The following is a 23,526-nucleotide window of genomic DNA, read 5'->3' as shown; positions in this document are numbered from 1 at the left end:
CAGGGCTCGAGATTTATTGCTATGGTGTATTGACTAGGCCACAGCTGCTGTCGTCCACAGCTGGGATGTAATTTGAACAGATTATGTGTTTGTCTGACCCTGATGAAGATGAAGACCTACACGTTGGTCTGTGTGTCTGCCAGTATGCTCGAGAATCAAATATTAATAAAACTTAACTTGAGGCTGAATACATTTTTAGTTTTTTGCCATGATTCTCTGCATTACTCAACATTAAGCATGACTTTTTGGATCTTGTTGTTTGTACTTCCACCTGCCTCCTTTAAGAGAGTTAAAGCCACTGCAGCACCTTCCTTCTTCGTAAACTGAATACTTATCCACTTTATGTACTCACCCTCTTGCTGTCAGGTACCAGGTCGTCCTTGATGCGTCGCTTAGTGCCCCAGTCTTTGGCCAGCTCATCCTCTGCTATCTCCTGCAGGTGGAACACTGCCACCTGAGCCGACCGGCGCCTCACTCTGCCACTGGGGGTCCTTTCAAAGTCCTCCACTGCTCTTTCATTGTCTCGCTCCCTCCCCTTTTCTTTTTCCCTGTCCTTCTGCCTGGCTTCCCTTTGCTTCTCCTTAGGGTGGCAGACGGGAGGTGCCTTCTCTTGCCAGTCCGTCTTCTCAGACTGGTTCTGCTGCTTCTGGCCTCCTGATGGAGCCTCCTCAGGGACCACCTGGTGGAGCGGTGGGACGCCCCTCTGCTTAAAAAAAGTGGAGAGACTGTGGCTACTTAAAGGCTACTACTTGTTTTGCTAAATATACAAAAATACATCTATAAACAAAACAGTGACAAGCAGCTGTTTCCTAAATAAACTACTGTCACTATTTTCTTACCCTTTCTTTGCCGGTGTTGTTGTTGGTGTCAGTTATATTGTCCTTGTTGTAGTTGTAAGTGGTGGCTGTCATGGTGGTGATGGTCGGGGGGTGTTCAGTACGCACATGGTAGTCTCTGCCAGCCTTGGAGCGGTAGGTTTTTCCACAGTGCTGGCACATAAACACAGGCTTCTCATCATCAGACAACTCTCCTCCACAACGCTTCTGGTGGTACTGGTAGCCCATCAGACTGGAAAAGTGGGCTGAGCAGCCCTGTAAATGTGTGTGTGTGTTTGCACACATAATGTGTATATGATTGTGTGAGGCCAGTGACAGAAATAGGACAGAATTAAAACAAACATTAAGTAGGAAAGTGGGTAAGTAAAACAAAGTGTAGGTTTAATGGAACAATATTAGAGCACTTGGTGATTATTATGTGGTTCCACTTAAAAAAACAGAGAAACATGAGGAAACGGCTCATTTTTCTGTGTGAAGACGTCACTGTAGCTGAGTCTATTTTTCGCAGCTCTCTCTCCTCCTCTCTCTGCCTTTTGCACTCCAGTGTGAGTAATGGGAAGCAGAGTGTTGATGTGGTTTTGGGCAACGTGTCAAGAACAAGGCATAAAGGGAAAAGGAGGCAGAGCGCTAGAAGGAGGCGGACACAAAAAAAGGAGCCTGAGGAAAAGGGAGGAACAAAATCGAAACTGGCGTTTTCAGAGAGAGGAAAATGTGGCTTGAAAGACAAGAAAGTTGGACAAATGGAAATGAAGGACAAAGAAAAGTAAAAGTGAAAAAAAAAATAGAGGAAAAAAATAGAAAGGGTCAGTAAGAAAGAAGCAGTGCATACCTCACTGGGACACTTGATTCGTCCCATCTGTTTGAGAACTCGGCGCAGCCTTTCTCTCTCCTCATGCTCGTCGCCCGTCTGGCCTTCGCTCCTTGAGGGCTGAGGGGCAACAAACACAATGGCGCATATGTATATCCCACCACAACATCACCCTCTGCCTAATAACTTTCAGAAAATGGTGATGGAAATGTGTTTTCCATCAACTGCGTTCTCACTGTGCCAGGATCATTAAATGGTTTCATGGTGAGGCTGTTTCTCAAGGCATGTTTATGACAACTGTCAAACTCATGTTTTCACTCGGGTGCATGCTGGTGCCAAAAACCCAGCCAAGACCAGAACAACAGATGGTGGAGCTGCCAGGGAGCGGGAAGACGAGAAGTACAGGGGACTAGAGAGAGAGTCTGGACTTAGGAATCCCGGAGGAGTGAACTTCATGTGTTTTCTCATGTGTGAACACACAGAGAAAGAAGTAAGACGACACAACCCTAGCTTTCTGTAAAGTTAAAAGAGAAGATGAGATACCGCCAGTCCTTCACTAATTCAAGTAAGTCACGCTCAAGCCTGCTGGCAGAAAAACAGACACAAGCCCAGCCTTTCATTTACACTGGCAGTGGAGTAAACCATGGGACAACATCTGCATGTATTAATGCCTCTCCCACTCAAAGACTGAGCACGCCTCTGACAGAATAGATGGCAGGATCACAATCGCAACTGCGACATCAAGGTCAAAATCAGCGGGTGACCCCTGTCAGCACACTGTGTTTTTCCACACTGCACTGGGGCTAGTCCATGTGACCATGTGCACTGACAAAACACTGGACTTGGGGTCAGGGCATACGCCAAATTAAATCATATAAAATCAAATCAAACTTCACTTCACATACCAGAGTGAAGAGAGGAATGATTCAACACAAATGGTAACACAACCAGCAACATTAACACAGACAAAAACACAAAAGCAGTAGAAAAAAAGAATAAAATGAATGAGTCCCATATATGAAGACACTTCTACACCAATGTACAGGAACTTTCCCCACAGACTTGAACAATACACTGCCACTGCTGTGTGGACAACAACTCTGTTATTATGTCATTTTGTGACCATGGACACAAACAAGACAAATAACATGAACCTTTATACCGAGAAAAACATTGTGTCCACTTAAAGACACAATATAATTGTCTCTTTTTACATATGTGGGAAAAAAACAGTGTCTGCAATATAAACAACATAACATGGCCACAAATAAACTACAATACTTGTAATATGACATTGTCCAATCCTACAAATGGTAAAACCTTTTGTTGAACAATCGCAACCATCAAAACACTAACACACATTTAAGAATAAATCAACACAAAAGAAACACAAGTTGCAAAAGTTTAGTATTTTTCTGAGGAAAACTGATCATCTTAGTTTAACACACACACACACACACACACACACACGTACACACACAAACGCACACACACACACACACACACACACACACACACACACACACACACACACACACACACACACACACACACACACACACACACACACACAGTGCTGTCTTTTCCTCTGCTGAGATGGGGCTAATAAGGTCAGGACACAACAGGTCCACACTGAAGACAAATGGCAGTATCAAACACTTTAGCTTGGCCGACACAGATGGCACAGTCATCTATTATCAATGTCAAACTGGCAAACAACACACACCCAAAACATGCACATACTCGGACACTCGTATTCATTCATGTGAACATATATCATGAATACTACAGAAAAATTTGCTCAGATTAAAACTCTTCACATCACTAGGTTTGCTGCACGTTCATACATTAATCTTTCATGATACTTTTTGAAACAGGCAGCGTTGAATTATTCAGCAAACTTCATGGCAGTGCCATTGCTCTAATGCAGGAGTGTCATGATAATATCTTAATGAAGCTCTCTGCTGTCAGAGTTAAGACAGCTGAAGAAAGAAATGTGAGCACTTCCAGGACAAGAATACCAATCACCAGTTCAAATGTATCATCGTTCACCGACCCCGAGATCACATTTTTTTAGCGAGGGGCTCAGCAGCTGACAGTGAATATGAAACAGACACGATGAAGTGGTGGTTCACGGGAAATGAATGGGTTTTTGAATCTGTAGGTGTATCTATATGGGATGACATCTAAGACAGCACTAATCGAGCCCAGTGAAAGCTGACACCAGCATTAGATATGGTGGATTTCTAAAATAGAGTCACAAGTGCAAGTTTGAACAACCCCTGAATAGGTGAAGTGCTTTGGTGAGGTAACTAAAAACTAACGACCCCTCTTCAGTGGATCAGTGTGACAGTGGTGAAACATTTGCTAACCATCTGGATACTGAATACTGAGTGATTACGGGGCAGATTAAAAGTAGTCACACTGTCAGCCTACTTTAAAGCTTAGTATCTGAATTTTTGACGCTGGCTTCAGAGGGTGTACCTTGGTGCTGTGTTCAGCCATGGTGTGGTAGTTGAGGCCGGCCTTGGATCTGAACTGTTTGTGGCACTGCTGGCACTTCAGGGCGTCTTGGAGCTGCAGAGGATGAAGGCCAAACAGAGGATCACATAACATTTCTATGAAAGGAAACAAACAAGTAGCCCACTCTTGCTGGCTTTATTGAATCCATCAATTTAACAAAATTTGACCTGTAACCTAATAGAGTTTTTTATTAGTGAACAATTATGGTCAAAATAAAGGACAAGGACATAATCGAGAAACTTTGGGAACCAGAAAAAGCCAATGATAAGCGCAGTGTTCTGTTCTATAGACTTCCCTCCTCGCCTCAGTATTGATTTGGAGACAGCGCAGTTTTGATGGTGAGTGACCCAGTGGTAATGTGGTGATTCTGTCATTACTTAATGGCAGGCTGTCACTTTAATGACACATGGGCCACTGGGTGACTGAGCCATTAAAATGGCTGTAGGAACACTTCTCTCCGAGGGCCCAGAGGCGACTGCACCACTCAACACGCTGACTCGTCCTCAGGATGAGCTCAATGTAGTGCAGACGTTTTACTTTCTCCATGTGTCACCCCAACCTCCTTTATTATTACTATTGACCACAATTGAGTGCAATGTAAACAAATCACAGAAGAGCACAGTGCCCTCCTCTGTTAACCGTTCCAACTGATATTAGCTTTCATATCAGTGCAGATGAGTGAAGGATATTACATGGCTGAGATTACTGAACTGAGATAATGCCTGATGTTATTTCTTCAGCCCTCCAATCAATATCTTTACTGTAAAGGCTCCCAAGACTCTTCACAATGGGCACCTCAGGGAGAGCTATCTAATAACACTGCAGTCAGAGTCATAATCCAATGTGGAGACACATTTCACACTGAGATAACCCCCCCCCCCCCCAATAATTATGGAATGGAGACGACTTGTCAATATGTAAACTGGTTTTTGAGACTGGTGTCAAATAGGCTACTGTACAGCACATCAGGCATTGCAGTGTCACATGTTACACAGAATTGTATAAGAACAGTACAGTTTTAAATATTATGCTCATATTCAGGTAAGAAATTTTACTTGAGAAGGTTAACATGCTCTAATATTCAGTAAACATATCACGTTGCTCATACTGTCCATTGCTGCTGCACCGCCTTTCAGCCTCTGTCTGAGACGCTCTAGCTGCTGTCTTCTTAACAGACATTAAGCCTCTGTTGTGATTGGTCAACCACTTCCAGCACATGAATGTAGATGTCAGCCTCCGCTCTCGTTCTCGTTGACATCATGATTCCCTGTAAATGCTGGACTATTAACGAGTAGTCTCAGGAGCTTCGGGAGCAGAGTTTTCTGTGGGGGGAGAGGAGCTCACTTTTCCACAGACTTTGGGCTTTTTAACTTTGCAGAACTTTTAAATAAAATTTTATAATGCACTAGAGGAAAGGGGGAAATGTAAAAAGCATAAAATGTCTCCTTTAAGACGTCTTTCCTGCTGACTTACATGATGCTATAACATTAACGACATTGATGCAATACATTTTCAACAGGCAGACTCCTCCAGAAGCAAATGCAGTCATATCAAGCTTCTATTGGTGCGATTCTCTGAGAAAGATAGTTTATATTCTCATGAGAAAACTCTTTATAGGTTTCACAGGAAGCTTCACCAGAGACTATGACAGCACACCCACCCACGCTGCAGTCTGATGGATGGCTGTGTCACCCACTGACCTTCTGGCAAATCTCCATGTGTTTCTTGAGGCCGTGGATTGTTTTCCTGGTGACGATGGAGCAGGTGGGACACACCACTTCACCCCGCTCTGAGATTGCTCGTTGCCACTGGGTGTCGGGAACAGCACCTTAGAAACAAGTTAAAAGCATTCTGTCAAGTATCCAATCAAGCCTTACTGGTGTTATATCCCTATGGGCATAACATAAATATCAACACAGACATTTTGTTCCTTGGCCTATCAGAACTTATGGCAAGGCAACAAATGTGAATAAACTGACCAAATTATTTCCATAGCACCAAGTTTTGAAATAGTCAATAAGCGGAGTTGCGACCAAATGCTTTATCAGTTTACAGTTTGAAACTAGTCTTCAGACATGACTGATTGATTGACTGATTGATTGATCTTTGTAATTTGACAACTTTGTGGTTATGACACAACTGATTAATTGATTAAATGAACATATAATGAAGACACAATTGAGACATTAATCTCTAATGAAATTAATCATTAGTTGTATTCCTATAATAGTTTTACATAGGTTATTGGGGCTTGAGAAAACCTCTTAGAAGGTGGCATGACATCAGTTTTGTTTAAATAAATAAATATAAATCAACAAATTGTATCCCTTATAAAGTTGACATAGAAATTTACCAGAGCTTGTTGTGGCCGGGTCTTTCTTGGAGGACTGACTTGAAGTGGGTCTTCTCTGCGGCTCCTCACTGAACCCAGTCCCCTCTGGTCTCTTTGCACGACCTGCTTTTAGCTTTTCCTCTACCTTAGTCATACCTAACACACGCACGCACACACAAACACAAGTGCGCATGCACACACGCACGCACGCACGCACACACACACAGTGCAGCAATTAATACTCCCATTGAAAGTATTCAAGGTAAAGTGAGATACGTAAGCAGAGAATGACGGTCGGAGGACAATGCTGAACAAGAGAAATTCTTAAAGGTTGAGACTGAATTTTAAAAAAACTGTGAGAAAGAGAGACAGAGAGCGAGAGAAAGAAAGAGAGAGAAAAAAAGAGAGATTGGAAATGAGTCACACCAGAACAGTGACAAGCAGACTAAAAGAAAACAGCGATGGGGAGGATTTGTTTGATAAATGCTGGTAAGAAGTTTACTTTATGAGTCACCGAACATTTAAAAGTGTGTGAATGTGATGTGAGCTTGATTCATTTTGTAGCCTATGAAACATCTCTGCAGTTGCCACACTAGCTCTTAAATCAATAGTTATACTCACATAACCAATCATATGATATGGCAAAACAGGCCCTCCACAGTCCCCACCCCTATACTTTAGCAATGGTTCTATTGTCCTCCAAAGGTTTCCATTATTCAGTATATCAGAAAGGTCCTGAGGCCTGCTGCTTTGTGAGCAATCAGTGATGAATCTATATCTAAATGATCTATTCTCCACAATTTATTTTATTAACTTATTAACAGGGTCATTTTCTAATATACCCATTAATTTCATATAGCGTAACCGCATTTGGCTTCTTACCAAAATCTCTGGAAAGAGCCCACTTTCCTGTTGGCAACTAGTTAGCTGACTGGGTTACTGTAGCGAGTCTCTCGCATTTTTTCAGACTGTCTTTGAATGCATCATTTGAGACAACTTTTCTCCCTGGTTCATGGTTAGACTGACTCTAGGGAATACTGGGACAAATCCTGATGGGTCCCTGCATCAGTTGGCCAGTGAAAACTAAAGTTGACCATTGCATCGGTGGACCATAAAAAAGATTTTACTGGCCCTGTCACTGTCTTCACCAAACCTCTCTGTGTGCCTGACATTAAGGGGACACATGCAAATATGCTGCACTCAAGACTAATAAATCAATTTCCTCTGTAACAGCAGAACCTTTTACACCAGCATTCAGAGACTGCTATAGGTTAACGAAAATACTTTGAAAGGTTTATTAACACTGAGAGAAAGTCATAATAAATATAAAATATTTTTTAATATATTTGTGATAGAAATGTAACAGTTTTTACCTTTCAATCCAAATGTTCCAGATATAGAAGGCTGCTCTCCAGTGAATTTCTTGGGAGTTTTCTGCTTCCGTCCTGGCTCAAGAGAAAAACAGAGCAAGGAATGGTCAAACACGTTTTGTGCAAGTGTGATGAGAATATGACGTCCATGACAAGAGATATGCTGTAATCTTACTGTGCTTCATTCGCTCTGGGTCTTCATCTAGGTAAGAAGGGGGAAGACTTCCCCCCTCACTCTCACTGCCCCCTGCATCGGATGACGTGCTCTGGGACTGTGACTGCTGGGACTGAGGAAAGACTGGCTGAGACTGGTGAATCTGCTGTGAAGGCTGGCCGTGACTGTGCTGTTTCCTCTCACTCCTCTGGTGGGCCAGCTCCCCGTTCTGAGAGGGCGTGGACACCTCGTGGGTCTTTTTCACTTTGAAGAACACAGGAGAGGGGGGGCTGTTCTCCATGGGCCTGGATCACAGACCGAGGGAGGACAGTTTTGGGAAGTCAGCATGAGGACCTTACTAACACCATTATGTGGGTCAGTGTGGGTGGGAATTTGAACTCTAAATCCCAGTCACCTTTTCTTGGTGTTAGACTTGACAGGAGCCTTTTGAAGTTTTTGCTGCTCATCCTTGGGCTCCATAGTAACCCTGTCAGGATGGTTCCACAGCTTGTGCTTCTGCAGGCGGACCTTTGAGGCGAACACTGCCTCACAGTAGGGGCAGCCATGACTCAGCTTCTCAGCTACAGTGGCCTGATACGAACACAGAGATGAGGAGAGGGGATTTAGAGTCAGCTTCCTATCAATGCAAAGACAGATGACAGTTGGTAGCTGTTAATAGAAACCTTTAGTTAACTCTTCACAGGTAGATTACCCAGCCCAGCTTATCACGTATGGTCAATAAGGATTAATTATTTGAGAAAAGTTAATTCTCGATAAGTTTTAATGAATTTCCCCACTCATTTCTCACAGGATATTATGTTTATTTGAGGGTTTTCTGCAGTACTTAACAGTAATCTGCTATTAAAATCTACTTTGAAGCATAAAGTGAAAATAGCTGCATAGCAGGAAAGAGCAGAGATTAGTAACTCACCCCCTGGCAGCGTTGATAGTGGTACTTGACGCCATAGATGCTGGGAAACTCTAACCAGCAGCCTGAACACGGACACTTAACCCTGGAGCGGCGCTTAAACTCTTCCTTCCATTGCACTATCATATGGGCCTGCTCGGGGGTGAGGAAGAGAGAATTGAATACATGAACGCTATACTGTGCTGCATATTGTGCATATTCATAGGAAGCTGCCTACTCTGTGCAAGAAAAGTGAAGCCCACTTCAAACACCCACACAGTTCAAAGAGAAATACTCACAGGGATGCTTCTGAGTTCCTGCACTTCTGCTTTGGGACGACCTTTCCTCTTTCCTTCTGCTGGCTCATCACACATTGGACCTGGCGAGATGAGAGAGAAAAAAATCTCTGAGTTTGCACAGAGTAATGCCCGTAATTCATATTCATAGAATACAGGGATTAAAGAAGTCGTCTGACAGATATCTTCTAATGGAAAGGTAGGAACGATGGGGGATCAGGGGATTGATTATATTCAGTCACTCCTGAGTGTTATTTTTGCATTACTTTAAAAAAAAAAAAACACACAGTACGTATTCATATTGCCTCATGTAGACAGTCTATCGGCCCAGAAGGATGAATCCCTGTTATGTTACACCAACAGGAAACAACAATGTGTGCATAGTTTATCCCTCATTACAAGTTCACTCACTATTACCCATGCTCGGTCTTTAAAGCTCACGCTGCAAAAATGTCTTCAAAAAACTCAGTACTCAGTGTTCGCTATTATGTTCTGCATAAATACAAATGAGTATAATGACCCCCCTGAGGGTGAGACACTAGAAGGTATGAGCAGACTCCACAATAAAAAGAACAGAGGCAACACATCTCTAAGCAAAAGTTGGTAAATAAACACTTTTAATCCCTTATACTGTGTTAATGTAATGTATAAATAAACTTCACCAAAACCAATTATCTTAACTAAAACTCCTAAAACAGACTGATCCTCAGTTAATATGCAAAGAAACAGGATCTCTTAAAATCGAAAAAAAAACCATTCACCATGGGGTCAGTGTATACTTGCTAACTAGCCAGCATATACTTGCTAACTAGCCAGCGCTATAGGGAAAAATCCAGACGGGCCTGTTGAACAGCAGATTTACCATTGTAATGCATTTTAATAAAAAATACAAACCTTAAAGCCAATTTAATAGTTGTACAATCTTTCTGTGTAGGCTAATGTTGTTTCATAAAGGTTTTATATTATAACTGTAATAACCAGGAAAGCATAAAGAGCTGTGAGTAAACATGGTCTGTTGTTCCTAACTCATATTTTGATCTACACTGATCTTGTACATGGCCTCTCTGGCCATACATTGACAGAAATCCAAGAAAGAAATGCAGAACTTGAATCCCTGAGAACAGAAATATTAATTATGAGGGTTATCAATATAATCTCAAAGACTAGCAGTATTCAGACGTACCATATTATCTATCTTGATCTTCGCACTACTAAATATTTATTTTATATGTCATGGACTTACACAAACATTCAACTTCAAAATATATTTTCAAGCTTCCAGAATATCTGAATTTGATTGTATATTAAAACTAAATAAGGAAATGAATACAAATGAAAAATAAACACATTAAACGCTAGGGTGGGTGGTGGTGTGTGTGTGAAAGAGGTGGGGGGGGGGGGGCTAAAGGCCTTCTATTGAGCCAAATAGATCAACAATAAATCGCTGATGCCGGTGTGAACCTCTGACACAGCACACAGCAGACCGACTGCCTCAGCTCTCTCTGTCTGCTCCCTTCTCCCTCCCTCCATCTCTCACACTGCTGCTTCCTTCTTTTCTCATCCCATGTTGTCTTCACCATCCTTCTCTGTTTCCTCCCGGCACTCTGCCTGATCTTCCTCCATGTGAATTCCAGATGACAGGCAGTGCACAGCCTCATTACTGCTCTCTTCTCTGCTACAATTAAAACCCCTGCGCTATTAGCCCTGCACTTTATTTCCTCCATACACCGCTACTTGAGAGAGGGAGGGAAGAAGGAGAGAGCCGAGGATGAGTGTGTGCGTGTGGAAAAGGCGGCGGGGGAAGGGGGGAGGTGACGAAGGGAGGAGAGCAGGGGATGCTGAGGGGGAGAGGAGAGAATTGCAGAGATGTATTATTTCTTCCTCTGACCAAGCACAATGCTGGATGACAGTGCTGCAGGTATGAGCTGAGGTTGCGTGCTCTGCTGCTCAGACTGATATATAGTGTCTCTACATGTGCTCTCAACTCCACTGCATTGATCTGGTAAGATCGGTTAGCGGCAACGAGCAAGAGACCAATTTTATTCGGTCATATCAGATCTAAGAAATATCAAAGGCAAACTACCTGAAGAGATGATATTTCCTCTGGTGAGAAGTGAAAGAGTAACCTTGTACACTCTCTTGTATCTCTTGTATGGAGGACTAAATGTGTTGCATACATAGCAATAAAAGCAATTTAAAATCAAATTGTCACAAAAAGAGAAATCTTAAAAAAGAGTTTTAAAAGATAAATAAATAACTGGGCTCACCAATTTTACAGATTAATATTTCATTCATTCTTTTTCATAATACGTCATAAAATAGAATCATCAATTCATATTCAATAAATAATCTACAACAACACTTTTTTGTATTGTAAAATTAGTTATTGATTTATGAGAGGCTTTATTACTCCCTTGACATCTGTTCTACTTGTCTTTTAAATCAGTTTAACTTCCCCAAGCTGACTTACATGACATTGTGAATATGCCAACTGCTTTCCTCCCCTACAAACTCATTGACAAGCAGCAACAGGATGACACATGCCCAGTACAGCCCATTTGTGGTGGCTCCCAAAGTGGATCAGAGCACTCTGTGTGCCTACCAGGATTATACAACTGGTCGGAGGATTTCTCATCAAATAAATGAACTGACTTCCTGCCATTGCTGCTCATACAAAAGCAGCTCTAGCTGGCAAAGGCCAAAATAGCCTTCGACCCCAAGACCATCTCTCTCTCTCAGTGATGTTAATGTGTACAAGAAACACTCGGACACTAACCCACCATGACCTCCCGCTCTCATTTGCCTCTGTGTTTTATTACACACAGTATCAACTTTTCTTTTCTCTCTCATTTGTCTTCTTTTTGGTTCTCACTCAAGAGCGCGGACCCAAACGCAGGCTGACAGATTATAAGTAATCTTTTACTTCACAGTCACAATAATCAGATAGAGGGAAAATAAGGCAAGGCTGAATAAGATTGAATAAGACTGAATGAGAAATAACACGGTTTTGCTGGATGGTGGGAATAGTTCATGACACAAGGTGTAAACACACGCTTGAAAGCACACACTGGTACACACAAACAAGCACACAAAAACCATTACCATTGTGTATGAGAGCATGATTTGTGTGCATGGATATGAGTATATTAATATTCTCCAGGCAACACAGCATTTCTCTATTAGCCGTCTGGGTAGCAGCTGGAGAGGTGATGCAGTCGGCGCTGCAGCTCTTGTGCCGGGGAGGAAATTGAGCATGCATTCTAATTCCTGTCTTAGAAAATAAAGGTCTTGTAAAAGAAAGGCATAATTAATGAATTCTGCTCTTGGGAAAGATATGTTCCTGTTGCTATGGGAATACGATCCTCTTGTCTTAGTTACCACTATCAGAGGCCGCTTTTCAGCGAGCAGAACAATTAGACCCAACATTGCAAATAGGCACGTACACACGCATGCATGCCAAGGTAGCACAGGTGCACGTGTAAATTTACTGTAGAATGAAGCATACAACAGCACACTTTCCTGGCGTGGTATGCAAAAGGAATAAAGAGTGTTCACTGTCTTTTACTTTGTTTTGCTTGTTTGAGTGTAGCACGCTCTGTTTCTCAGTTGTCCCAGCAATTGCAGCCATTGTCTCGGTCTGAAACAAAGCACACCCATTGTGTCACATCTACACCCCGCTTCTCAGGCACAGGCCGTGGGGATAAAACAGCTGTTCAACTAATGTCAAGAGTATGACTCGCTTCCAGCTGTCTGCAACTGTTGCTCTATAATGGTAAAGCCTGATAGAGGAGAGGAGAGGAGAAGGGAGTAGAAGAGAAGAGAAGAGTCTGGGCCCAGGAGTGCTGGCAGCTGCCTAATGATCTCAAATAACCTCTGAGTTCTCCTAGCTACGCCTGCAACTGCTCCCCCACATTACCCACAAACACACACAGGCGCGCACAGAACAGTCATTTGTTTCTTCGACAAACACTCACACAGGAGCCTTTGTCTGTGTCTGCACAGTAGGCTTCAGACATACTGTAGTGTGGAACGACAGCACAGACAAACACAAACACAACTCACACAACTCAGTGGAAAGAAGACGTAGTATCAGTGATTCATCAATCACAACGGACAATAGATGGAGAAACTGATACACCTGGACACAGAACAGAGGAAACACGCTGACTGCATGTGGAAGCTGTCTGAGTTCACTGTGTAACAAACAACTTACTTTCACTTTCACGACCTTCTGTCACAAATTCTGTCTTTAGCGGCATGTCAGGACACACACAAACACATACAGACACCCCAACACATACGCACCTCGCTTTGAAGACGTCCCCATAATTCCCTCCCAGTCAGGCCTGATTCCAGACAGTGAGTAAGAAGAAGGAGAGATGTGGAGCAGCAGTCTTGCTGCCCAGACACAGTACTGAATGAAAACCAGACTCTCTCTCAACCAGTCCGGCTCTCACCCTCTGTCTTTTGTTTTTTCCTTTCCCTCTCACTCTGTTTCTGCCCTCCCTCTCCCTCTCTCTATCTCTTTAACTCTGCATCTAAGGTATTCTCTTAAATATACACACCTTGTCACACACACAAAAACTTGTGAACTGGTGAACACATCTGCCCCGCAATGAAGCAGTGATGATATTATTGGTCAACATCACAGGGGGATTTTACAGGGTAATTTTTCAAAAGCCCAAGAGTGAGAGGTAGAAATCTGACACTAGAATTAGCGCCATGCAATTGTATGCCTCTGCTATCCAGTCAAAGTTCACACTACATACATTCTTCTTCCAGTCGTTCCATCTCATCAATTCATATTTTAGTCCAAGTGACAACAGGTCAAAATTCTAACATATTCTCTAAAGGTAGACTTGAAATATAATGTTGAAGAGACCAAAAACATGTTTAGTGAGGCCACTGTGACAATGAACTTTGGACATCCACATCTAATCAATTACTCTGTGAACACTTGTGCCAAATTTGACAGGATTCTCTTGAGGGTTCTTTAGAAAGCATATTCACAATGCAAAAAGGGTTTTGTGAGGCGTTAGCGACCTTAACACTTGACCTTTGAGCACCAACATCTAATCCATTTATCCTTTAGCCAAACTGAATGTTTATACCTGAAGACCTTCTTGAGTCAGGTTCACAACAATGGGACAGACGGACAGAGGGACACCCTGGAGACCTAATGTCTATGGGCACTGGCGGTCACTGTTGCGAGCATGGAGGCATAAAAGGTTTTGAGAAAGCACACAATCAGCCTGATTGTGAAAAGAAGGACTCAAACTGAAGAACAGATCATTTGCAGCAACAGTAAATCTGAGAGCAGAAAAAACATTTTAAACAGGAGCAGAGCAAATCTGCATGTAAGCAGGGACCATCTGAGAGAGGGCAGGGTTTTGAGGGAAAGCATTGCAAAATCTGATTGTGTAAAAAAGAGATAATGCTGTCAAAATCAAAGACCAGGCTCTTGAATAAAGATAAGAAAGAATCTGAATGGAGACAACCATTCCTCGGTGGAAATGTTTATCATTCTGAAGGTGCTCCAGGGGTTTGCAAGTAAACATGACTTTATTTTAGGGGCTCCGAGCAAAAAGGGAAAACAGCCAGGGAATCATTGGGATCATTGTGAAGAAGATGTGAGCTGCGTGCTCGATCTTTTTATTTGTTACTCTCTTTATTCAATGGTTCTGGAAGGTAGATAATGACACAGTGCGTTAAACTTTAGGGCTGTATTTAATGGGCAACACATTTCCAAGGTATAATGATGCAACCACTGTCTACTCTATTTTTTTATTGGAAGCCACCATTAGCAACAGTTTAGTTGTAACAGTTTATACTTAATAATACATAATACAACGTTGGGTTCACCAGTGTTTTGAATTTGAAAAAACAGTAACCTCTGTATAACGAATAGAGGCAAGGACTCACCACACACACCTGTGTTAGACTATCACCATACCGGCATGGCTAAATCACACTTTGATTTTACAACCTTCTTGCATATCAGGTGCATGTTTCATATTATTGGAAACCTAATTGATTTCCTGATGCCCACTTGCCTATAAATAATGGTGTGTTTGGTGACATCCAATCACACCACACATCAGTGGCCAGTGACTTCCTTGAGGATGATGCTGACAGGTAAACTGACAGCTGTGCAAACAAAACACTTTTAAATTTAAGACTGACCAGATAGAAATAAAAAACATGATCACCCATGAAAAAAAGCATGTGTTTATACAACAGTGCATACAGCGCTGTATATGTGAGCCAGACAGACAATGCCTGCTCCAGACTGTTTGCGGTGCCCTCCTTATGGACAGTGACTCACCAACTCAATCTCTCTCCTCTCACATTTCCCTGTGCTTCTTCTCATCTGCCATCCTCAAGCCTGCCAAATAAAGGTGTGACAACGATAACAAAGAGCTCTCCTCAGAATGAAATGCAGCATCAGGGGGAGAAAAGCACCGGAATTCAATTTCATGCCAAAACAAACATTCTCCGATCTATAATTCTTTTATCGATTTTATCTATTCCGGTATTTCATCAGCAGGCGAGAGCTAAACAAATCTGTGAAATTTGAAAGGAGTGATGATGGGTAGGAGTAGGGTTAAAAAGGTTGCAGATGGCATTGAAGGGGGCAGGAATGGTTTGGTTGGAGGCCAAGTGAATCACTGCTGCTGATCATACTTCTTAATTATAGAGACAAGAGAGAGATGCAGAGTTTGAGTAAGAGAAAATGGAAGGAAACGAAAGTAATGTGTGGAGAATTGAACAACCAATAAGCAAGAGGGAGAGAAGCGTGAGAAAACAAAATATAAGAGAGGAAAAGAGCTGAAGAGATGGCTACTGAAGCAAATATGCAGGGTCAGCACATGGTGACTGTGAGACTGAAATAAAGGTCAGAGTAGTGGACATTTGAGAACACACACACAAACATGTAAACACAAACTCACAACACTAACCAACACATTCAACATTCACACAGCCACAAGCATACAGACCTATGCAGACAGATAACCCTTCCCTACACCAATAGAGACAACATTGACTGGAGCACCCACCTCCCCTTACTCAATACTCAATGATCAGTGTGTCCTGTTATTGGGTAGGGTACTGCACAGCTCTCACAATCCCACACACACACATACATACCAACACTCACACACTGCCTGCATCACGTGTGTGTGACATCTTCTTCACTGAAGTGCTGCAGTGTCCACACAATGCCAGCATGTCTGGTGCTGCATGCTACTGCCAGCCCAATCTTTCTACACAGAGTTTGCCTTGGATAATTAATGGCCATCAATTATAATAATCATTTGTCCTTAATGAGCGTCTGAAAAGTGAAGAGTTGAAACCACAAGGCGGTCACGTGACTTATGTTTGTTGTCAGAGCAACAGCGAGAGAAGGGGGGTGACAGTACACCAGACAATAGCTAAGACACTGAAACTAAGGTGAATGGTGTCAGTTTTAAAGTAATGTTGCGAATATGATGTCAATATGACTCACCAGATCCTCTCCTTGTCTATTTTTGCTCAGAGCGATGCATGTCACATGTGCAAAATTGACAAGATGCTGAAACTTAATACTGAACAGCACAGCAGAGAGACATGAGCCACACAGGCTATGTGGCCACTCTAACCTGTTATTAATGTCAGCAAAAAATATCTAATTTCATGAATTTCCATCAGCACTTGGCAAAACAATATCAGTTGTGTTAGAGGAAAAAAATGACAAAGGGTTTGAACAGAATATGAAAAAATATCTCAGAGCAAACAGCCTCAATGACCACATCCTTTACTCTGAGTTGTCTGATGTGACAAGGGAACAGCTGAACCACAACACAAACTCAATTATCAGTCTTTATTTCCACGTAAAGAAGGATGGGAGGGGAACCAAAGAAAATCTTGATTAACTGAAATCACATCTGCTCTTCAACCAATCAATTGGTCCTGGAGAAAAGAATCTGCATTATATCTCTAGACTAAATCGACCAGTGCTCTCTACCTGATGGTGTAATCACTCTAAAAGAATTAAAGTAAATATAATAAGCTAGTATTTGTAGAATATTAAATGATTTCAAGGTAATTAGATCAAAGATATTCAAATATGCCAATTCTGATATGCTTACACTTAAAGCCTCATGCTTTATATACCTCCATCACAATATACCAAAGTAAAAATGGCAGTTTTGAATCAAGAGTAACATCATGCAAAGATTCTGACGAGAATAACAGAAAGAAGGAAGGACTTTAAAGAATGAAATGCGACCAATGGGTGGAGGAGAGCCGATGATGTCGTTATCTGGTTATCTGACAAACAAACAGTTTACAATGGTCGTAGACAAGCACTGACAAACATCGACAGGGATCGTTAGATATTAAAGCCTTTGTTTATCCAAACTGTGGCTCAAAGCCCCCCCTGGGATAGTCAAGGTAGTGCCAGGTTCATTATGATTAGCAATGTAGCATTTCTCCTCATAAGCTACAGAATGCTCAAGGCATAGTGAGCAGTATTCAAAGAAGTTGAAATTTGAAAAGGTGTCTTATATGAAAAGTTTATAAGAGCCCATGTGCATTCTACAGTAATCAAGTACCTTTTTGAAATGAAAATGTACAACTTGTGATGCATTTCTTACACTTTCCTTTGTGACTACATTAATCCCTACTGTTACAGTAAATTCAGCATGTGTTTCAGAAGCTTTGTGTTTCCCCTCAGGGTTGCTGGATGTTCCTAAAGAATCTTTAACGAGAATCACATAGAAATCAGTCCACTGGCAATGTTAGGAGCTAAGCCTCTCTAAAGGCCAGGAAACTCCTGGTAATGACGATAAGAGCAACCCCCCAGCCAAATGAGACAATCCGTCAACTACAACATTGTGGAATGTAAATTCTTATCATGTGCAATCAAATTGTGCTGGACGCTGTCCTTAAAACAGTCCTAACACAAACAGACTGCTTAGCAGAAACTTACAGTATTATACTCACTGCACTGGTATTTTTGAGTAGCTTTAGCTTAATGAGAGGCAATCAACTGTAGAAAGATAAAATGAAAAAATACACAAACAAACAGTAGAGTCAAATTGCCAGAAAAAGTCCCGTAAATCCTGAACCAAGCCATCACCTGTTACATCATAACTTGCACACATATACACACACACACACACACACACACACACACACACACACACACACACACACACACATACACACAAAGGCACAGTCACACAACCAATCAGCCGTTGTCATTAACGTACCTAAGCCAAGAGTGTTTCTCTCAATTCTAGCCTCCAGTCAGGGCCGATCCCACCACCAGCTTTACACAGATTGATTTATAAACAATCCTTGTTTATTGAGTAGTAAAGCGTAAAAAGTCTATAAAACACAAGACATAAAACATAAGAAATACACAGCCTTCTGCTACTATAAATTCTTTAAGAGCAAATACAACACATCAGCCGTCAAACTCTGTACAGTGAGTAGCTGGAGAGTATATTCTGAGCTAGTGCTAAACAGCTAACTAAGCTTTGCATTACTGTCCACAGCAAGAAAACACACACATGCATCCACTTGCATAAACATGCAAATCCTACTTACAGGGCTGATTATTAACACCGAATGAAAACAAACTCAAGCACCTAGTCTTGCATCTGTGCTCTGTGTGTCTGGGATTTAGGGGCTATTTTGTAGCAACTAAAACAACTGGGTCATATTAAAGCAGGACCCAGTTTTCCAAGTCTGCCTGACTCTATTAACAAAGTCATGACGATCTGCTCGTTATTGGATTGAAACATAATTCCCTCGCCCGGCTCTCCCTTTCCAAAATCTTCCATCCCCAACCAGATGGCTTGGGGTTTCACTCAAGTCAGTGCTTGGCAATACTTGTTTGTTTGGTTTTCTCACTGTAAAGCAGTCCCAGGAAAAAGTCTGTAGTTTCCAGGCTCTTCTGTGGCAAGAGGGATAGAATTACATCTAGCCTGGTGAATCATTGACTCTAAGTAAAATATAACCAATTCAAAAAACAGGAGAGACGGTTTTATGTATGGTGAGCAAATCTCTGAGAAACACCACTAAAGTTCTGAAGAGGAGGCTCCAGCCTAAGGAAAGTCAAAGGAATTTAGAGAGGCATGTGCAAAAGTACAATTGCAAATATCATATACACACAGTATGTGTTGGTCATGTGATACGCAGATAATAGCAACACTTTGTGCTGCATCAAGACATGGCAGTCATCTTGGAATCAGTCCAGGAGCAAACCTGGCTCACACAAAAAAGTCTGTGAAGTAACACTGTACAGATCAACAATCACACACACTGCTTTCATTCAACAAAGTGCAGCGGCTCGTCACTCACTGTGTCTGTTGTTGTTTTCAGGGATGGACGTAGTTCTGACAGGCTCCTGGGGATGTCCATGCTTGGGAGTCCGGCCCTTTGGCAGCCCTGATGAGGACAGCTTCCCAAGCCTGGGGCCACTTGGGCTCTCCATGCCTGCAGTGGTAGTTGAGGGGGTTACAAACACACAGGAGGGAGACAGAGAGAGATAGCTATAGGCATTGTTTGGATAGTTTCTATCCTCATTAATCCTGTTCCATCGCTTGTCAAAACATTATTAGCAATGTCCACTGCATCAATACGCCGCGATGATGCAGTCTCCTTGTTCCACAATGCACTTTCGTCATTACGGCCGTTTCGTGCTATCGGATTGAAGGTTATCTGAGTGGAGGCACACACATCATCTGCAGCGGTAATGAGGGTGTGACCTTCCATGTTTCATTTCAAAATCAATACTCTCACTTACACACTAACTCCATGCTCTGCCCATTAGACAAAAGGTGAGTCAAAGAGAGGTGGGGGGGGGGGGTACAAAGCTCCCCTGCTTTCTCTCTTTATTATGAAAACCAGTACTACATCTCTTGATGAGGTGAAATGGTCAGCAGCAATGCTTTTTGGGGGCTTTAAGTGGTGGCTAATGAATATTAGATAGATATATTACCCATCAACCAATAATTTATTTCCTCACCGCCATTATCCAAAGTAAACCTGTGTTAGTTTTGGGCTGTATGTGCTGGAACACTCATTCCTTGTCAGCATGGAACAGAGTCTGATAGATGAAGGATGACAATCGCTAATTATGCTAAGTGGGACTGATTACGATCCGACATGCTTTCTCTTAGCACACATTCACGTCACTCCCCTAATGAACTACAGCAGCACACAAAGGGTCACTAGGTGGGGGCCTCTCTGTGTCTGCTTACGCACCGTGCTATTCACTGTACATCCAGTTATGACTGCTCATCCGTCACAGTGATTATGTGCACACAGTTGTTAGCAAATTTAACATTAAAAGACATATGGTGATACGCTGAGATTGCACACAATAATAGACACCTTCCTTCCTTTTTCCTGGATTATGAGTCAGAGTGTGAAGAGAAGCAGCATTTAACAAATGGAACAAATGTGAGAATGATGAAGACACAGTAGGCCTGTCAGCTGAATTATCACTGGTAAACAAACCTTAGCTTAGGCCTGGGCAATAATATCATGACAAATGTTACATTACATACAATGTTCCCATTTGGGTTTACAAATGCATAAGCATTGTATCGATAAATATCGATAATTACTTATTGCTATTGATGAAAATGATATTTCTTGTTTATTGCTTACAGCCCTACTTCAGCTCACTTCACAGAAACAGCATGCTTGTAAGATTTACTTGTGAGCTTCAATAGACACATTTTGTCAACACAATGCACATTTATTTCCTGTTACAATTTAACAATTCCTATAATATTGTTGTATCATGACGCTTTTTAGATTAGCCCTCAGTTTCAAAAGGAAAAATAACATTGCAGCTGGTGTTTTCATAAAAGATTAATTCCACTACAGTAACCTACAGAAACTACGTTACTCTACATTTTCGCTACACACAATAAAATATACTGAACTTTAATTATATTGCTGTTGATGAAAATCATTCAAGGATAATCACTTGATATCACTTTAAAGAAAATCGTATTGTCAGATATATACGCATGAGCTTCAATAGACACATGTTGTCTATGAAATACACATTTATTTAATGTTAGAACTTAAACACTCCTACGATACTCTTGTAGGGACACACTTTTAGATTAACCCTCAGTTAGAAAAAACATTGCATAAAGTAAAATATTAATTCTACTACAGTTACCTACAATAACTATATTACCATGATTTGTGCTAGACACAACAAAACCTGCTGACACCCACTCACATCATCTCCCTCACACAATGTGCTGACAGAACAACGTGGAAATAAGTATTTCAGCTCCGCACGTGGCACACTGCCACACTGTGTGTGTGTGTGTGAGTGTGTCTTGTCTTTCCATAGTTATGAGGGCCAATTATAGTTCAATACCATCACTGTTAGGACATTTTGACTAAGTGAGGACATTTCAGCCAGTACTCACAAATTCAAAGGGTTGTTTGAGGGTTGAGATTTGCTTTTAGAATTAGGTTTATGTTAGGGTTGGGCATTTAGTTGAGTTGGTTAAGGTTAGGGTTCGGGGTTAGAGAGTTCATAATGACAAGGAGTGTCCAAACAACTTAAGAAACAAACACAAGTGTGTGTGTTTGTGTGTGTGTGTGTGCTTGTCTTCCTACAGTTATGAGGGCCAATTCTGGTTCAACACCATCAGTGTGAGGACATTTTGGCCGGTACTCACAAATTCATTGGGTTATTTGAGGGTTAAGATTTGCTTTTAGGTTTAGGGTTTAGTCAGGGTTAGACATCAAGTTGTGATGGTTAAGATTATGAAAGGGGCTAAAGAGTTCATTGTGTCAATGAGTGCCCCCACAACTACAGAAACACAAGTGTGTGTGTGTCTGTGTGTGTGTGTGTGTGTGTGTGTGCACTACAACAAGGTTACTGAGTTCTCCATTTGTGTGGTGAAGAAAAAACTAAAAGAGAGAGTGCTCCACGTTCTCCCCCCTGCTCGGCCACACCTACCTGAACTGTCAGACAGTCCCCCGGCTCTGTGGGGCCCGGTGGCCCCGGGTCACCCCCCACGTGAGGGCGGGAGGTTGGGGGGGTCAGGAGACGGGCACCTGAGTGGGCGGTTGTCTGTCCTCTGCTCCACCGGTGTTGTGTTACATCTCAGTCCCACCTGCTGTGCGTCAAGGAGCGGTCACACCGGGGCTGCCGGTGGTGGAGGGGGGACCGAGAGGAAGTGGACAGCCGTCACCGTCGCCCTGTCCCCCCCCCCCCACCTCCTCCCGCTCCTGCCCACTCGACGAGGTGGAGGATGAAGAAGGAAAAAGAGAAATGTCGTCCACGCATGAACAGAAAATCCCGGAGAGTTTTCCCCCTCTTATTCCCAGTTTCCAGTCGGCTCGCCCCCTCTGCTCCTCTCCCGCATTAACACGCAAAAAAAAAAAAAACCCACGAGGTACTTCTTCTCCTTCTCCTTCCTCCTCCTCTTCGTCACCCTCCTCCGTGTGTCGCCCCAAAACACTAATGGCCAGAAATCAGCAGGAAACAGCTCCGCGACTCCTTCAGGGGGAAATAAAAAATATTAAAATACGGGACGGTTTATACAGGCAGTGAAGCAAAATGGCGACTTTATTACGAAGGAGGAGTAGTAGGGGGGGAGAGGGAAAAAAATCCTTGCGCTGGCTGGATCTAAAGGAGCAGGAAGATATGTGAAGTGCGGTAATGTCGACGGCGAAGAGCTGGCGGCGGCTCCGAGTCACCGCGAACGAAGCGAAGGAAAAATCAGCGGAGACGCCACAACATCCCGCCCGGGTCCGCCTCGCTCCTCGGCTCCTCACCTCGGGATTATTTCGCTTTTTTTTTTTTTTAATACGGATATTATCTCGGCGGCCGTGTACAGTATTACAGTAATGTGTGTTGGGTCATGCGCGTATCCACTCCACCTTTGACAGTTGCAACTACAGTCTTTTGGAGGCAACTTGCAAACTCTCGCGTTATTATTATCGATATCGAGCAGATTAATATTGAGGAAGAGGAGGAGGGAGGGAGGGAGGAGGGAGGGAGGGGGGGACGTCTAATAAACGCTCGTTCCAGAAGAAAGGGGGGGGGGGGGGGGGGGGGGGGGGTAAAGGGGGTCAGGGTTTAAATTCATTTAGATCAAGTGTTTTAATCTAGTTGCTGCAACAACAAAAAAAACATGTCCTGCAGATTCAGCAGATCACACATGGAGGAAGTTGTCATCATTTCATGTCTGGTTGTCATTGCATTACTGTGCAGGCCACTGCTGTCCTCATAAACACAAGCAATGCAATGACAAATATTCCTAAAA

General features: G+C 42.5%; 1 protein-coding gene across 14 annotated transcripts in view; it reads right to left on the bottom strand.

Annotated features, from left to right (window-relative positions):
• The window catches only part of znf512b (zinc finger protein 512B), a 28,278-nt gene extending 5,633 nt beyond the window's left edge, over window positions 1-22,645 (bottom strand). Inside the window, exons 1-13 of one of the 14 annotated variants that reach the window (XM_069525951.1) lie at window positions 22,215-22,645; window positions 19,577-19,711; window positions 9,230-9,309; window positions 8,955-9,083; window positions 8,439-8,614; window positions 8,045-8,328; window positions 7,873-7,950; window positions 6,521-6,655; window positions 5,868-5,995; window positions 4,129-4,221; window positions 1,666-1,764; window positions 840-1,091; window positions 353-706 (exon numbers count right to left, since the gene is read on the bottom strand). In XM_069525951.1, the coding sequence (XP_069382052.1) occupies window positions 353-706; window positions 840-1,091; window positions 1,666-1,764; window positions 4,129-4,221; window positions 5,868-5,995; window positions 6,521-6,655; window positions 7,873-7,950; window positions 8,045-8,328; window positions 8,439-8,614; window positions 8,955-9,083; window positions 9,230-9,309; window positions 19,577-19,709 (1,941 nt within the window). In that variant the 5' untranslated portion in view covers window positions 19,710-19,711; window positions 22,215-22,645. Of the gene's footprint in view, window positions 1-352; window positions 707-839; window positions 1,092-1,665; window positions 1,765-4,128; window positions 4,222-5,867; window positions 5,996-6,520; window positions 6,656-7,872; window positions 7,951-8,044; window positions 8,329-8,438; window positions 8,615-8,954; window positions 9,084-9,229; window positions 9,310-13,531; window positions 13,821-19,576; window positions 19,712-22,214 lie in introns of those variants that run through there. The other 13 variants (XM_069525952.1, XM_069525953.1, XM_069525955.1 and 10 more) reach the window with 13 other exon arrangements.
• Between the last annotated feature and the right edge of the window lie 881 nt (window positions 22,646-23,526).

Source organism: Paralichthys olivaceus, chromosome 6 (genome assembly GCF_024713975.1).
Source record: "Paralichthys olivaceus isolate ysfri-2021 chromosome 6, ASM2471397v2, whole genome shotgun sequence".
In the NCBI taxonomy this organism is placed as follows: Eukaryota; Metazoa; Chordata; class Actinopteri; order Pleuronectiformes; family Paralichthyidae; genus Paralichthys; species Paralichthys olivaceus.
Note: the sequence above shows the minus strand (reverse complement) of the source record. Positions and strands in the feature narration are given on the sequence as shown.